Genomic DNA, 16,838 nt, shown 5'->3' with positions numbered 1-16,838 from the left:
TGGACTGCAGCACCCCAAGCTTCCCTGTCCCTCATCATCTCCCCGAGTTTGCCCAAGTTCATGTCCATTGAATTGGTGATGCCATCCAACCATCTCATTATCATCCTCTTCTCCTTCTGCCTTCAATCTTCCCAGCATCAAGGTCTTTTCCAGTGAGTCAGCTGTTCCCCACAGGTGGCTAAAGTATTGCGGCTTCAGTATTAATCCTTCAGAAGAGTATTCAGGGTTGACTTCCTTTTGGATTGACTGGTTCGATCTCCTTGCTTTTCAAGAGTTTTTTCTAGCACCACAGTTCAAAGGCATCGGTTCTTCAATGCTCTGCCTTCTTTATTGTCCAGCTCTCACATCCGTACAAGACTATGGAAAGACCATAGCCTTGACCATAGCTGGACCTTTGTCAGCAAAGTGATGTCTTTGCTTTTGAACACACTGTCTAGGTTTGTCATAGCTTTCCTGCCAAGAAGCAACCGTCTTCTAATTTCATGGCTATATGCACCATCCACAGTGATTTTAGAACTCAAGAACAGGAAACCTATCATTGCTTACACCTTTTCCCCTTCTATTTGCCATGAAGTGATGGGACTGGATGCCATGATCTTAGTTTAATATGGAGTTTTAAGCCGGCTTTTTCACTCTCCTCCTTCACCCTTATCAAGAGGCTCTTTAGTTCCTCTTCATTTTCTGCCATTAGAGTGGTATAATCCACGTATCTGAGGTTGTTGACATTTCTCCTGGCAGTCTTGATTCCAGCTTGTAACTCATCCAGCTCGGCATTTCCCATGATGTTCTCTGCATATAAGTTAAATAAACAGGGTGACAATAAACAGCCTTGTCGTACTCCTTTCTCAATCCTGAACCAATCAGTTCCGTATAGGATTCTAACTGTTGCTTCTTGGCCCGCATACAGGTTTCTAGGAAGACAGGTAATATGGTCTGGTATTCCCATCTCTTTAAGAATTTTCCACAGTTTGTTATGATCCACACAATCAAAGGCTTTAGTGTAGTCAATGAAACAGAAGTCAATGTTTTTCTAGAATTCCCCTGGTTTCTCTATGATCCAGCAAATGTTGGCAATTTGATCTCTGGTTCCTGTGTCTTTTCTAAACCCAGCTTGGACATATGGACATTCTCAGTGCACATAATGCTGAAGTGTAGCATGCAGGATTTTGAGCATGACCTTTCTAGCATGGGAGATGAGTACAATTGTCCAATGGTGTGAACATTCTTTGATAATGCCCTTCTTGGGAACTGGGATGTGGTCTGACCTTTTCCAGTCCTATGGCCACTGCTGGGTTTTCCAATTTGCAGACATATTGAGTGCAGCATTTTAATAGCATCATCGTTTAGGATTTTAAATAGCTCTGCTGGAATTCCGGCACCTCCAATAGCTTTATTGGCAGCAGTGCTTCCTAAGGCCCACTTGACTTCACACTCCAGAATGTCTGGCTGTACAAAAAAGATCTTAATGACCCAGATAACACAAGGGTGTAGTCTCTCACTCAGAGCCAGAATGAACGACTTAGCACAAACTTATTTATTACCTTTTTAATCATTAAAAAATTGAAGTATAGTTATTTTACAGTGTTGTTAATTTACAGTGTTGTGTTAGTTTTAGGCATACAGCAAAGTAATTTATGTATATATATACACACACAATGCAGGAGACCCTGGTTTGAATTCTGGGGTCGGGAAGATTCCCTGGAGAAGTGATAGGCTACCCACTCCAGTATTCTTGGGCTTCCCTCATGGCTCAGCTGGTAATTATCCACCTTCAATGTGGGAGACCTGGGTTTGATCCCTGAGTTGGGAAGATCCCTGGAGGAGGTCATGGCATCCCATTCTAGTATTCTTGCCTGGAGAATCCCCATGGACAGAGGAGCCGGGTAGGTTATAGTCCAGGGGGTCTCAAAGAGTCAGACACGACTGAGTGACTAAACAGAGCACAGCATATACATATGTCTCTCTCTCTGTATATATATTCTTTCTCAGATTCTTTTCCACTATAGGTTATTACAAGATATTGATCACAGTTCTCTGTGCCGATTTTGGCTACTTTTAAATTTCTCTCCAGAGCAAGGATGTGTATCCAGTTCCTTTTCTAATTTAAAATACACCCAACATAAAGTGTACTGTTTTCACCATTTTAATTTCACCAGTTAAGCAGTATTAGTATATTTGTAATGTTGTGCCACCATTACCTCTATTTATTAATAGTTCCAGAATTTTCTGTTCATTTCAAACAGAAACTCTCTACCATGAAACAGTTGCTCTCATTCCTCAGTTCCCTGGCACCTGGCAACCACCTACCGGCTTTCTCTCTTTATGGATTTCCCTCTTCTCTGTACTTCATAGAAATGTGTCTGAAAAAAAAAAAAAAAGAAATGTGTCTGGCTTCTTTTCACTTCTGATTTCTTTTGTAGCTCAGACTTCAACTTTTCCTTTCTTTCACGTGTCCCACCCACCCCTCCCTTAGAGCATGCAGGTCAGATGAGTATTGGAAACATATCCTAAACCCTACTATTTCACACATTCATTTTTTTTTATTTTGAACTTTTTTTTTTTTAATTGGCCTAGAGCCGATTAATGTTGTGATAGTTTCAGGTGAGCAATGAAGGGACTCAGCCATTCATATACATGTATCCACTCTCCCCACACCCCTTCCCATCTGGGCTGCCACACCACATTGAGCAGAGCTCCCTGTGCTATACAATAAGTTCCTGTTGATTATCCATTTTAAATACAGCAGTGTGTACATGACCATCTCAAACTCTCTATCCCTTCCTCCCCTGCCCCGGCAACCATAAGTCTGTTTTCTAAGTCTGTGAGTCTCTTTCTATTTTGTAAGTAAGTTCATTTGTATCATTTCTTTTTAGATTCCACAAATAATGGATGTCATACGCTATTTCTCATTCTCTGTGTGAATTGCTTCACTCAATATGACACTCTCTAGGTACATCCGTGTTGCCATGAATGGCATTATTTCATTCTTTTAATGGCTGAGTGATATTCCATTGTGTATATGTACCACATCTTCTTCATCTATTCCTCTGTCAACGGACATTTAGGTTGCTTCCATGCCTTGGCTGTTGTACATAGTTCTGAAAGAACGTTGGAGTGCAGGTATCCCTTCGGATCATGTTTTTCTCTGGATATATGCCCTGGAGTGAGATTGCAGGGTCATATAGTAATTCTAGTTTTGGTTTCTTAAAGAACCTCCGTCCTGTTCTCCATAGTGGATGCACCAATTTACATTCCCACCCACAGTCCCACGTTCATTCTTAGTGAGCAAGAATGATGTAGGGAGGCTCAGTCTTCAGATATTCTTTTTTCAGAACTGGACGCCCAGACTACTCACTTTTTGTTTTTCTAAAAGTGATTCCGATTTTGGTATCCAGCTCTTTCCCTCCAGCAAAAACCATCACTACAATTTCCTTCAGCTCCAGTGGGGAGGCAGTTTCTAGATGATATCTTGAGAGTTTGAAGCTCTCAAGGTGTGGAATAATTGAGTCACAGTGCCACGCAGTTGGTACTCAGTAAATATTTGCTGAACAAACGATGTATGTCAGCACTGACGATTACTGTCATAATGGATTCATGTCTTCACGTAGTAATATGTTGATAACCATCCACAGCCGCTGGCTGGTCAAAGGGGCAGAATGAATGAGGGAGATCATGAAGTTCCTACTAATGCTAAATGCCAAGTCAAAAACACATGTACTGGGGACTTCCCTGGAGCTCCAGTGGCTAAGACTCCGTGCTCCTAATGCAGGGGGCCTGGGTTCCATCCCCGGTCAGGGAACTAAATCCCCCATGCTGCAACTAAGAGTTTGAATGCTGCAGCTAAACATTCTGTGTGCTGCCGCTAAGCCCCGGTGCAAGCAAATAAATGAATAAAACCCATGTATTGAAGGCAAAGGATTCCAAAGATGCAGTTTGTAGGTAAAACTGTGCCCCTAACCCTGAGAACACAGAGGACAGCAAATGTCCCTTTAAATGTTTAGTTTAAGGGAACAACATTAGAGCCTCATTCTCTCCTGGGAGGAGTTCTATTTTATTTTTTCCTGGCAGTCTATTTTTTTTTCCATTTAACCTTCCGGTTCCAATGGATTCAAGTAAGTTTAAGAGAGAAAGCGACAATAAAGAATGACAAGTGGAGTCAGTCGTCTGGAGCGTGACTCCAGTTGTGATGTTGCTCTGCACAAGAGGATCTGCCTTGTTTTTTTTGCCACACAACTTGTGGGATCTTGGGTTTCCCTGGTGGCTCAGACGATAAAGAACCTGCCTACAATGCAGGAGACCCAGGTTCGAATCTTGGGTTGAGAATATCCCCTGGAAAAGGAAATGGCAACCCACTCCAGTATTCTTGGCTGGGAAATCCCACGGACAGAGGATCCTGGCGGACTACAGTCTAGACACAACTGAGCATGCATGCACTCCTCACATGTAGGAAATTACCATGTGTGGGTCACTGTTGAGAGCACATTACGTAGAATGAAATGATTTCATCTTCACAAGAGCTTGATGAAGTCTGTGCTCTCATCATCCTCATTCTACAGATGGGGAAACTAGCTCAGAGATGTGAAGTGGCTTGCCCAAGGTCACATAGCAGGAAGGGACTGATCCAGGAACCAAGCAGGCTGGTTGCAAAGCTGGGGGCATTTCTCCACCAACTCTCATTAGTCATTGGTTGAGGAATATTCCAAGGGTATTAACTTCCCAGAACCTCTGGCCTGTCCTTTGATCCTGCAGCCAGAACTAGCCCCATGCAGGGAGTGGCAGGTGCTGGAGGTAGAGAGCTGTGGACACATGTGGGCAGGTGAAGGATTTGGGTGCTGGTAAATTCTCGTGGAGGCTTCATAGCAGAATAATCTTTTTTTTTTTTTAAGATTCATTTATTTTTGGCTGTTCTGGGTCTTCATTTCTGCCTGAAGGCTTTCTTGAGTTGTGGTAATCAGGGGCTACCCTTTGTTGCGATGCTCGGGCTTCTCATTGTAGTGGTTTCTCCTCTTGCAGAGCACAGGTTCTCAGTTGGCAGGCTTCAGTGGTTGTGGCCCAAAGGCTTTGTTGCTCTGAGGCATGTGGGATTCTCCCGGACCAGGGATCAAATGTGTGTCCCCTGCATGGGCTGGTGTTTTCTTAACCACAATTTGTCATTGTTGTTGAGTTGCTCAGTTGTGTCTGACTCTGCAACCCCATGGACTGCAGCACGACAGGCTGCCCTGTCCTTCACTATCCCCTGGAGTTTGCTCAAACTCATGTCCATTGAGTTGATGATGCCATCCAACCATTTCATCCTTTGTTGCCCTCTTCTCCTTCTGTCCTCAATTGCCACTCATTAACCACTAGACCACCAGGGAAGCCCCAGAAACATCTTAAAAAAAAAACCAACTACAATTCCCCTTTTATTTATTTATTTTGGCTGTGCCCAGGGGCATGGAAGATCTTAGTTCCCTGACTAGGGATCAAACCTATGCCCCCTGGCACTGGAAGCATGCAGTCTCACCTACTGGACTGCCAGGGAAGATCTGCAGAAACATCTTTTGAGCTGGACTTTGGAGGTGGGGAGTTAGAAGGATATTTGGGATGGAGGTAAAGAGATGTAGAAGTTAGGATGTGTTCAGGATTGGCAGTGGAAAGTCCTTTTGGGATTGGCCAACAGATAACCTGATAGGCTATGATGAATTGAAGCGAGAGTTAGGGCTCGGAAAAGATTACAGTCCCTCTGCATGGATTGAATGAGGGTCTGAACCTTGGCAAGTGAAAGAGAAGTATGAGGCAGAGTCAGTAGTCCTGATGATGAGTAGAATGTGGGATGAAGCAGGGAGAGAGGGAGCCCCATAATGGTTGGGTGATCACTTCTACGACTTTTTGGGTTTCTTACAAATCTGACCTCCAGGGAGCGCCTGAGAACACCTGAGTCAGGTCATGTCCCTCCTCTGCTTAGAATCTTCCATGGCTCCCATCTTCAGTCAGATCAGTTCAGTCGCTCAATCGTGTCCGACTCTGTGACCCCATAGACTGCAGCACACGAGGCCTCCCTTCCATCACCCACTCCCGGAGTTTACTCAAACTCGTGTCCTTTGAATTGGTGATGCCATCCAACCATCTCATCCTCTGTCATCCCTTTCTCTTCCCAACTTCAATCTTTCCCAGCATTAGGGTCTTTTCAAATGAGTCAGTTCTTTACATCAGCTGGCCAAAGTGTTGGAGTTTCAGCTTCAACATCTGTCCTTCCAATGAATATTCAGGACTGATTTCCTTTAGGATGGATTGGTTGGATCTCCTTGCAGTCCAAGGGGACTCTCAGGAGTCTTCTCCAACAGTTCAAAAGCGTCAATTCTTTGGTGCTCAGCTTTCTTTATAGTCCAACTCTCAACATTCATACATGACCACTGGAAAAACTATAGCCTTGACTAGATGGACCTTTTTTGGCAAAGTAATGTCTCTGCTTTTTAATATGCTGTCTAAGTTTGTCATAACTTTTCTTCCAAGGAGTAAGCGTATTTTAGTTTCATGGCTACAGTCACCATCTGCAGTGATTTTGGAGCCCCCCAAAATAAAGTCTGTCACTGTTTCCATTGTTTTCCTATCTATTTGCCATGAAGTAATGGGACCAGATGCCATGATCTTAGTTTTCTGAATGTTGAGCTTTAAGCCAACTTTTTCACTCTCCTCTTTCACTTTCATCAAGAGGCTCTTAAGTTCCTCCTCTCTTTCTGCCATAATGGTGATGTCATCTGCATATCTGAGGTTATTGATATTTCTCCCTGCAATCTTGATTCCAGCTTGTGCTTCATCCAGCCCAGCATTTCTCATGATGTACTCTGCATATAAGTTAAATAAGCAGGGTGACAATATACAGCCTTGATGTACTCCTTTCCCTATTTGGAACCAGTCTGTTGAGTTTTAAGCCAACTTTTTCACTCTCCTCTTTCACTTTCATAAAAAACAACATAAACAACAACAGCAAAATCCTATGTCCTCTCTGTAATCCACAAGGCTCTCTACCATCTGCCCCTGTCACCTTCCTCTCTCAGCTCACTCACTCACTCTACTCCAGCCACACAGGCCTCCTTGTTCCTTGAACTCACCAGGCACGCTCCAGCCATGAGGCCTTTGCATGGGCTGTTCCCTCTGCCTGGACCACTCTCTCTCCCCCTCTCCCCCAACCCTAATGGCTCTTCCCTCACCTCCTTCAGATCTTTGCTCAAATGGATCTTTCCCACAAGGGTCCTTTCTGACCACCTTCTTCTTCTTCTTTTTAAAATTATTATTATTATTATTTTTATTTTGGCTGTGCAAGGTCTTTTTTGCTACATGTGGGCTTCTCTAATTGTGGAGCATGGTCTCTGGCTCAAGAATTGTGACAGGCAGACTTAGTTGCCCAACAGCAATGTGGAATCTTAGTTCCCCAACCATAGATGGAACCCGCTTCCCCTGCATTGGAAAGCAGATTCTTAACCACTGGACCACCTGGGAAATCCTACCTTCTGTAAATGACATTCCACTTCCCCTTCCTTTTCCTCCTCTTCTGTTTTCTTTCCTCTGTCTGCATACTTTTACTTGTTTATCTTGCTTCTTGTCTGTCTCGTTTATTAGAATGTCAGTTCCATGAGGGCAGGGAATCCATACTCCCTTTTGCTTACATATTCTCTTTTGATTACTGCTGGGTCCCCTAGAGACACATAGTAGGTGCTCAATAAATATCACTGGCTAGATGAATGAATGAATGATGGAAAGGATAATGGAGTAATGAAACTATAATTGGGAGGAAGAATTCAGCTTGCGGTATTTCCTTGGTGGTCAAGTGGTTAAGAATCCACCTCCCATTGAAGGGGATGTGGGTTCGATCCCTGATTGGGGAACTAAGATCCCACATACTGCAGGGCAGCTAAGCCTGCGAGCCTCAGCTAGAGAGGCTGCTTGCCGCAACTACGGAGGCTGTGTGCTCTGGAGTCCGAGCACCACAACTGGAGGGAAGCCCATGCCCTGAAAGTACGACCTGATGCAGCCATAAATAAATAAATATCAGTGGTTCACCTGGATGTTGCCCAGAAGCCTGCCCCGCAAGGGTTTCCCCTCCTTTCTCCTTCCTAAAGCCCAATCAGTGTCCAGAGGCTGCTGTGAAAAATCATCCAGCAATCCCAGGGGATCTGTTCATCCTGGTGGCAGGGAGTGTGTGTCTCCCTGCACTGTGATGGGCAACTGAGCAAGCAGGTGAAAACCAAGCCCAGCTGCGACGTAGTTTCTTCTCACCAGGGGAGGGGCCTTTGCAGCTGTACTGAGTGCTGTGCTGGCGTGCTGGTCTCAGCCTAGCCTTCAGCCTTTGCCATCTGGCTTGGCATTTTCTTTAGCTCTGTTCTCGTGTATGTGGGGCAATTCTGGAGTTTGGCCCCAAGCGACAAGAGCTCTTATTGGCCCTGGTTTTTTTCATTTCTCCTGTCTCTTAGCTTCTCTTGGCATAGGTGGGGTATGGGGGGTGAATTCACTCTGCCTGAGACAGAGTGGCTTTGGGTTGTCTGAATTAGCATGAAAGCTCTGATCTGTGTCTAGATCTACTTATTGTTGCCCTCAATAAGTGCATGTCTGCACTGCTTTATTTAAAATGGATAACCAGCAAGTACCTACTGTACAACATAGGGAAGTCAGCTCACTCTGCTCATTATTATGTAACAACCTAAATGAAGAAAGAGTTTGAAAAAGAAGAGACACATGTGTATGTATAACTGAATCACTTTGCTGTACACCTGAAACTAACACATTGTTAATCAGCTATACTCCAATATAAAAGAAAAAGTTTTAAAAAGAGGGTATTTTAAAAAATTAGTTTATTTTCAATTGTGCTGGGTCTTTGTTGCTGTGCTCAGACTTTCTCCAGTTGCAGCAATGGGGGCTTCTCGCTGTGGTTGCTTCTCTTGTTCCGGAGCACTGGCTCTAGGCAGGCTGGCTTCAGTTATTGCAGCATGCGGACTCAGCGGTTGCAACTCAAGGGCTCTAGAGTGCTGGCTCAATAGTTGTGGCACATGGGGTTAGTTGCTCCAAGGCGTGTGGGATCCTCCTGGACCAGGGTTTGAACCTGGGTCCCCTGCACCGGCAGCCAGATTCTTAACTACTGGACCACAGGTAAGTCCCATAAGTGGGCATTTGATGCTGTAAGACAAGAAGGCTGAAATGCTGGGGCAACTGTGAATAGTTAAGTACCTCTAAGAAGATGAGTGGATGTTTTTTGATCACCTGTTAAAGAGTTTTTTCCTATACGTTTTTTTGGGGGTAAGATAGACATAACATATAATTTACCAGTTTAACAGTTTTTCGGTGGTCTTATGTGAAAGTGAAAGTCACTCAGTCGTGTCCAACTCTTTGCCACCCCATGGACTATACAGTCCATGGAATTCTCCAGGCCAGAGTACTGGAGTAAGTACCCTTTCCCTTCTCCAGGGGATCTTCCCAACCCAAGGATCGAACCCAGGTATCCCGCATTGCAGGCAAATTCTTTACCAGCTGAGCCACAAGGGAAGCCCAAGAATACTGGAGTGGGTAGCCTATGTCTTCTCCAGCGGATCTTCCCTACCCAGGAATCAAACCAGGGTCTACTGCATTGCAGGTGGATTATTTATCAACTGAGCTATCAGGGAATTATGTACATTCATAATATTTTGCATCATCGCTATTCATCTCCAGGACTCTTCTTCATCTTCTCAAGTGGAAACTCTGTCCCCATTAAACATTAAACCCCATTTGTCCTCCTCCCAGCTCCTGGCAACCCACCATTCTACTTTCTGTGTCTATGATTTGGCCTCATATAAGTGGAATCACAATAAACTGTGGAAAATTCTGAAAGAGATGGGAATATCAGACCACCTGACCTGCCTCTTGAGAAACCTATATACAGGTCAGGAAGCAACCGTTAGAACTGGACATGGAACAACAGACTGGTTCCAAATAGGAAAAGGAGTACATCAAGGCTGTATATTGTCACCCTGCTTATTTAACTTATATGCAGAGTACATCATGAGAAACGCTGGGCTGGAAGAAGCACAAGCTGGAATCAAGATTGCTGGGAGAAATATCAATAACCTCAGATATGCAGATGACACCACCCTTATGGCAGAAAGTGAAGAGGAACTAAAAAGTCTCTTGATGAAAGTGAAAGAGGAGAGTGAAAAAGTTGGCTTAAAGCTCAACATTCAGAAAACTAAGATCATGACATCTGACCCCATCACTTCAGGGGAAATAGATGGGGAAACAGTGGAAACAGTGTCAGACTTTATTTTGGGGGGCTCCAAAATCACTGCAGATGGTGATTGCAGCCATGAAATTAAAAGACACTTACTCCTTGGAAGGAAAGTTATGACCAATCTAGATAGCATATTAAAAAGCAGAGACATTACTTTGCCAACAAAGGTCCATCTAGTCAAGGCTATGGTTTTTCCAGTGGTCATGTATGGATGTGAGAGTTGGACTGTGAAGAAAGCTGAGTGCCGAAGAATTGATGCTTTTGAACTGTGGTGTTGGAGAAGACTCTTGAGAGTCCCTTGGACTGCAAGGAGATCCAACCAGTCCATCCTAAAGGAGACCAGTCCTGGGTGTTTATTGGAAGGATTGATGCTGAGGCTGAAACTCCAATACTTTGGCCACCTCATGCAAAGAGTTGACTCATTGGAAAAGACTCTGATGCTGGGAGTGATTGGGGGCAGGAGAAGGGGACGACAGAGGGTGAGATGGCTTGATGGCATCACTGATTCGATGGACGTGAGTTTGAGTGAACTCCGGGAGTTGGTGATGGACAGGGAGGCCTGGCATGCTGCGATTCATGGGGTCGCAGAGTTGGACATGACTGAGCAACTGAACTGAACTGAAGTGGAATCATATAGCACTGTCCTCTTGTGACTGGTCTCTTTCATTGAGCATAATATTCTCAAGGTGCATTCATGTTGTGGCACGTGTCTGGATTTCCTTCCTTCTCAAAGCCAAAAAACACGCCATTGGATATTTGTTTGTCTTCATCTATCGATGGACATTTGGATTATTTCCCTGTTACCTTTCAGCTCTTCCACCAACAGTGCACGAGGGTTCGCTTTTCTCTGTATCCTTGCCATCACTTGTCATCTCTTATCCTTTTAAAATAATTTTATTTATTTATTTACTGGTTGTGCTGGGTCTTCGTGGCTGCTCAGGCTTTTCTCTAGTTGGGGCGAGCAGGGGCTATTCTCTAGTGGTGCAGACTTCTCCTTGTGGTGGCTTTTCATTGTGGAGCATGGGCTCAAGGGCTCGAGAGTTTCAGTAGCGGAGGCACATGGGCTTAGTCGGTGCGACTCCCGGGCTCTGCAGCACAGGCTCAGTAGTTGTGGCGTATGGGGTTAGTTGCTCCTCGGCAGGCGGTATCGTCCTGTATCAGGGGTCACACCCATGTCTCCTGCGTTGGTAGAAGGATTCTTTACCACTGAGCTGCCAGGGAAGCCCTCTTGTCTTTTTGATGGTAGTGATTCTAAACAGCGTGAAACAGTATCTCATTGTGGTTTTGATTTGCATCTCCCTGAGAATTAGTGATGTTGACCACATTTTCATTTGACTATTGGCCATTTGGATGTCTCTTTTAGAAAAATGTCTATTTAGTGCCTCTGTTGATTTTTTTTAAAACTATGCTTTGACTGCTCTGCAAAGTATGGGGCATCTTCATTCCCTAACCAGGGATCCAACCCATGCTGCCTGCAGTGGAATGTTGCAGTCTTAATCACTGGACCACCAGAGAAATCCCCTCTGCCAAGTTTTTTAATTAAAATTTTTATTTTGTATTGGAGTATGGCTGATGAACAGCGTTGTGATAGTTTCAGGTGGACAGCAAAGGGATTCAGCCAGACAATCAGTTGTTGTTTTTTTTTAAGCTACTGAGTTGTATGAGTTCTTTACAGATTTTGGATACCAACCCTGTATCTGAAATATGGGGCTTCCCCAAGTGGTGCTGTTGGTAAAAAATCCACCTACCAATGCAGGTAGATTTTAGAGACCCAGGTTCAATCCCTGGGGCCAGACGATCCCCTGGAAAAGGAAATGGCAACCCACTCCAGTATTCTTCTTGCCTGGAGAATCCCATGGACAGAGGCACCTCGCAGGCTACAGTCCTTAGGGTCTCAACAGAGTTGGACATGACTGAAGCGACTTAGCACTCACATCTGATGCATAATTTGCAAGTATCTGCTCCCGTTCTGTAGATTGCCCTTTTGTTTTGTTGATGGTTCCTTTTGCTGTACAAAATCTTTTTAGTTTGATGCAGTCCCACTTATCGATTTTTTTGTTACTCCCTATTTTTTTTAATTTGAAGAATTATTTTTAAGTCTTTTTTTCTTCCCATTTTAAAAAAGTTTTAATTGAAGGATAATTGCTTTACAATATTGTGTTGGTTTGTGCCATACATCAACATGAATCAGCCCTAGGTATACATATGTCCCCTACCCCTTGAACCTCCTTCATCTTTTTTTTTTTTTTTTGGCCTCACCGCGTGGCATGTGGGATCTTTCCTGACCAGGCTTCAAACCCATGCCCTCTGCATTGGAAGTGTGGAGTCTTAACCACTGGACTGCCAAGGAAGTCCTTTTTTTTGTTATAAGTTTTTACTTCCAGGTAGAACCTTGCACTTGTCCCTTACCTGTTCCGGAGATTGTTTAGGGTCCAGAAATCACTTTTGCTACTGCTAAGCCACTTCAGTCGTGTCCGACTCTGTGCGACCCCATAGACGACAGCCCACCAGGCTCCCCTGTCCCTGGGATTCTCCAGGCAAGAACACTGGAGTGGGTTGCCATTTCCTCCTCCTGTGCATGAAAGTGAAATGTGAAAGTGAAGTCGCTCAGTCGTGTCCGACTCTTAGCGACCCCATGGACTGCAGCCTACCAGGCTCCTTTGTCCATGGGATTTTCCAGGCAAGAGTCCTGGAGTGGGTTGCCATTGCCTTCTCCGAGAAATCACTTTTACTATCAGCCAAATAAAACATCTAGAAAGCGATGAATGCATTTGAAGGGCGGTTGAAAATGACATTTGAATTAGCTTCATCCTGGCTATTAGAATCCACGGTCTGTTGACTTTCATACTCTTCAGCCTAGAACTCAGGAAGAGATACCATTTTTTCCATAGGTCTTAGCAACATTTGTTTAGCCTGGGGCTAGTTAAGATGCCTTGTTAACAGAGATCTTAGCACACAGAGCAATACAGGAAGGCATGAAACTACCTAAGAGAGCTCAAACAGGAAGTGGAAGAGAGAGAATGAAGGCTGAGAGAGAGGACAAGAGGGAAGAGGTGAGAGCAAATGATTTTGTGCAGAGATGCTATCTTTAGCTGTCTTTTTAATGAACACTTTGGTGTTCTCAACAGGACTCTACACCTGTGTGGATTCTCCTTGAATGCAAAGCTTTCAAGGCATGAGAAAAACATTCATTGAATGAAACCAGTGTTGCTTCTATGAAGTAGTATATCAGTGGTGTGTGTTAGTCACTCAGTCGTGTCTGGCTCTTTGTGACCCTAATGGACTGTAGCCTACCAGGCTCTTCTGTCCATGGAATTCTCCAGGTAAGAATATTGGAGTGGGTTGCCATTTCCTTCTCCAGGGGATCTTCTTGACCCAGGAATCAAACCCAGGTCTCCTGTATTGCAGGCAGATTCCTTACCATTAGGGAAATGCTATGTACTGGCTGACGTCCCCCCAAATTCATATCTTGAAGTCTCTAACTTCCAACGGGATGCTATTTGGAGATGGGAGGTCATGAGGTTTAAGTGAGATCAGGAGGTTGGGGCCCTCATGATGGGATTGTTGCTGTTCAGTTGCTAAGTCGTGTCTGACTCTGTGACCCCATGGACTGTAGCCAACCAGGCTCCTCTGTCCATGGGATTTTCCCCGCAAGAGTACTTGAGTAGGTTGCCATTTCCTTCTCCTGGAATTACTGCCCTTATAAGAAGAGACACCAGAGAACGCAGTCTCTTTCTCTCTTTCTCCGCCATGTAAGGACACGGAGAGAAGGTGGTCATCTACACACCAGGAAGCAAACCCTCCTCAGGAACTGACCTGGTCTTGGACTTCCAGCTTCCCAAACTGCAAGAAAATAAATGTTTGTTATTTAAGCCACTTGGTCTATGGTATTTTATTATAGCAGCCAAGCTAAGACAGGAATCCTACAGTAACAAATAGGCCCCCAGTTGGGTGAAAAGTTAAATGAAGAAGTTTGTTTCTAACTCACCTGATTACCCTGGAAGGCTGTTTCTGGTCAGTGGATGACCTCCTCCTCCACATGGTGACTCAGGGACCCCAGGTCCCCACCTTTTCATGGCTCCAGCACACACAGGGCCCTACTGTCCCCCATGTCTAGCCAGCAGAGGAGAAAAGGAACTTGTCGAGGGCGTGCCTGCTCCTTAAAGCTTTGACCCAGGGTGACACTTTTCACTGCTGCTCACATTCCATGGGTGAAGATGAGTCACACGGCCACACCAATTCAAGAGGAGCTGGGAAGGTAGCCCCTGGCCACTGTTTGTTCCTCAGGGTGGTGCCTTGATTTTGGTTGCAATATCTGTCAAATTTTCTTTTCTTTTACCATTTGATTGGTTGATTGATTTTTGGCTGCACTGGGTCTTCATTGGTGCATGCTGGCTCTCTCTGGGTGTGGCGAGTGGCGGCTACTTTCTAGTTGAGGTACACGGGCTTCTCACTGCGGTGGCTTCTCTTGCTGCAGAACACAAACTCTGGGTCTCCCAGGCTTCAGTAGCTGTGGCTCACGGAGTCTGGGGCACAGGCACAATAGCTGTCGTGCACGGGCTTAGTTGCTCTGCACCACGAGGGATCTTCCTGGATCAGGGATGGAACCTGCGTCTCCTGTATTGGCAGGCAAATTCTTTATCACTGAACCACCAGGGAAGCCCTTCTGTCAAAATTTAAAATGCACACAGTCTTTGAAACAGCAATGCTTCTTCTAGAATTCATTCTACAGAAATACTTGTAGCATGGACTTCCCTGATGCTCTAATGGTTAAGAGTCTGCACTTCCAACGCAGGGGCACGGGTTCAATCCCTGGTCAGGGAACTGGGTCCTGCATACTGCATGACATGGCCAAGAAATAAAAATAAATAAGAAAAGGAAAGAAGTTAATAAAAGAAATACTTTCAGCAGCTTCATGGGGATTTATATATAAAATGATGGCTACAACATTTTTTTTTTTTTTTTTTTTTGGCTACAACATTTTAAGGAATAGAAAAAATGAAAAGATCCAGATGTCCACACTAGATAAATTCTATGGGTTCGTGGAAAACTATAGGAACTGGTGTAGAATGTTGTTTAAGATATAATATAAGTGCAAAAAAATTCAGACTTTTATGTATATATACATACATAAAACATATATGTATGTGTCTATATAGACAACTATGTGTATATGTGAATATATGTATATATATGTATATGTGTGGTCAGTTGGGCCCAACTCTTTGTGACCCCATGGACTGTAGCTGACCCACCGGGCTCCTCCATCCATGGCATTCTCCAGGCAAGAACACTGGAGTGGGTTGGCATGCCCTCCTCCAGGGGATCTTCCTGTCTCAGTGATTGAACCAGAGTCTCTATGTCTTCTGCATTGGCAGGTGGATTCTTTACCATTGTACCACCTGGGGAGCACCCATATATGTGTGTGTATATATATATAATTTCACTTTTTTTGGGCTAAGCCACGTGGCATGGGGGATCTTAGTTCCCTGCCCAGGGATTTAACCTTGGCCCCTGCAGTGGAAGCATGGAGTCCTAACCAGTGGACTGGCAGGGAATTTCCTTTTTTTTTAAATCTCTCTTTTTTTTTTTTTTTTTAACAAATGCTTGTACAGTTCTTTTTGTACACATATGGGATTGTGTAGTATTTTTTCTATGCTGCCATATCTAATTACCACAAATTGAGTGGCTTACCAATAGCATGCCGTTTCCATGGGTTGGAGGTCTGATAGGCTTGACTGGGTTGCAGTCAAGGTGGTGGGCTGTGTGCTTTTCTGGACACTAGGGAGAGTCTGTTTCTTTGTTCATTCAGGCTGTTGGCAGAAGTTGGTTTCAAGCTCTTGCAACTGACCTGGGGTCCTGTTTCCTTGCTGGCTGGCAGCTGGACGTTGTTCTTAGCTTCTTGAGGGTACCAGCATTCCTTGGCCTGTGGCTCCTTCATCTCAGAAGTAATGGCCCAGGGTCACGCCCCTCTCTCTCCCATGCTTCAAATCTCTCCTGCCTCATCTTCTGTTGCATTGCTGGCCTATTCTTCTGCCTCCCTCTTACTTTTTTTCTTTTCTTTTTTCTCCTTTTCTCTGTCTCTCTCTCTCTCTTTTTTTTTTTTTCCGGTTTATTTTCAGCCTGGTGTTGAGGGCTGACTTTCAATTCATCGCAGCGAGGGAGCTTCTCTGCTACTTCTGAAACTCTGACCTCTTTTACTTTTTTAAAAAATTTAATTTATTTTCAGCTGGATCTTTGTTGTTGCTTTTGTTTGAGTTGTGGCGAGTGGGGGGCTACTCTGTAGTTGCAGTGCTTGGGTTTCTCACTGTGGCGGTTTCTCCTGTTGGGGAGCATGGGCTCTAGAGCGCAGCCTCAGTAGTTGTGGCTCACAGGCTCAGTTCCCCCTCGGCATGTTGAATCTTCCTGGACCAGGGAACAAACCTGTGTCCCCTGCATTGGCAGGTGGATTCTTAATCCCTAGGCCACCAGGGACGTCCTGCCTCTTCTTTTAAAGACCTATGTGATGAGCTTGCGCCCACAGGAAGAACCCAGGATATGATCCCTATTTTAAAGTGTGTAACCTAGGACCAGTTTCTTTCACCATGTAATATAACATACT

General features: G+C 44.6%; 1 protein-coding gene across 1 annotated transcript in view; it reads right to left on the bottom strand.

The window, feature by feature from the left end:
* The window catches only part of LOC123335285 (40S ribosomal protein S29-like), a 62,961-nt gene extending 48,683 nt beyond the window's left edge, over nucleotides 1-14,278 (bottom strand). Inside the window, exon 1 of the mRNA XM_045161890.1 lies at nucleotides 14,226-14,278. Coding sequence (XP_045017825.1) covers nucleotides 14,226-14,278 — 53 coding nt within the window. The remainder of the gene's footprint in view (nucleotides 1-14,225) is intronic.
* Between the last annotated feature and the right edge of the window lie 2,560 nt (nucleotides 14,279-16,838).

This window comes from Bubalus bubalis, chromosome 9 (genome assembly GCF_019923935.1).
Source record: "Bubalus bubalis isolate 160015118507 breed Murrah chromosome 9, NDDB_SH_1, whole genome shotgun sequence".
NCBI lineage: Eukaryota > Metazoa > Chordata > Mammalia > Artiodactyla > Bovidae > Bubalus > Bubalus bubalis.
Note: the sequence above shows the minus strand (reverse complement) of the source record. Positions and strands in the feature narration are given on the sequence as shown.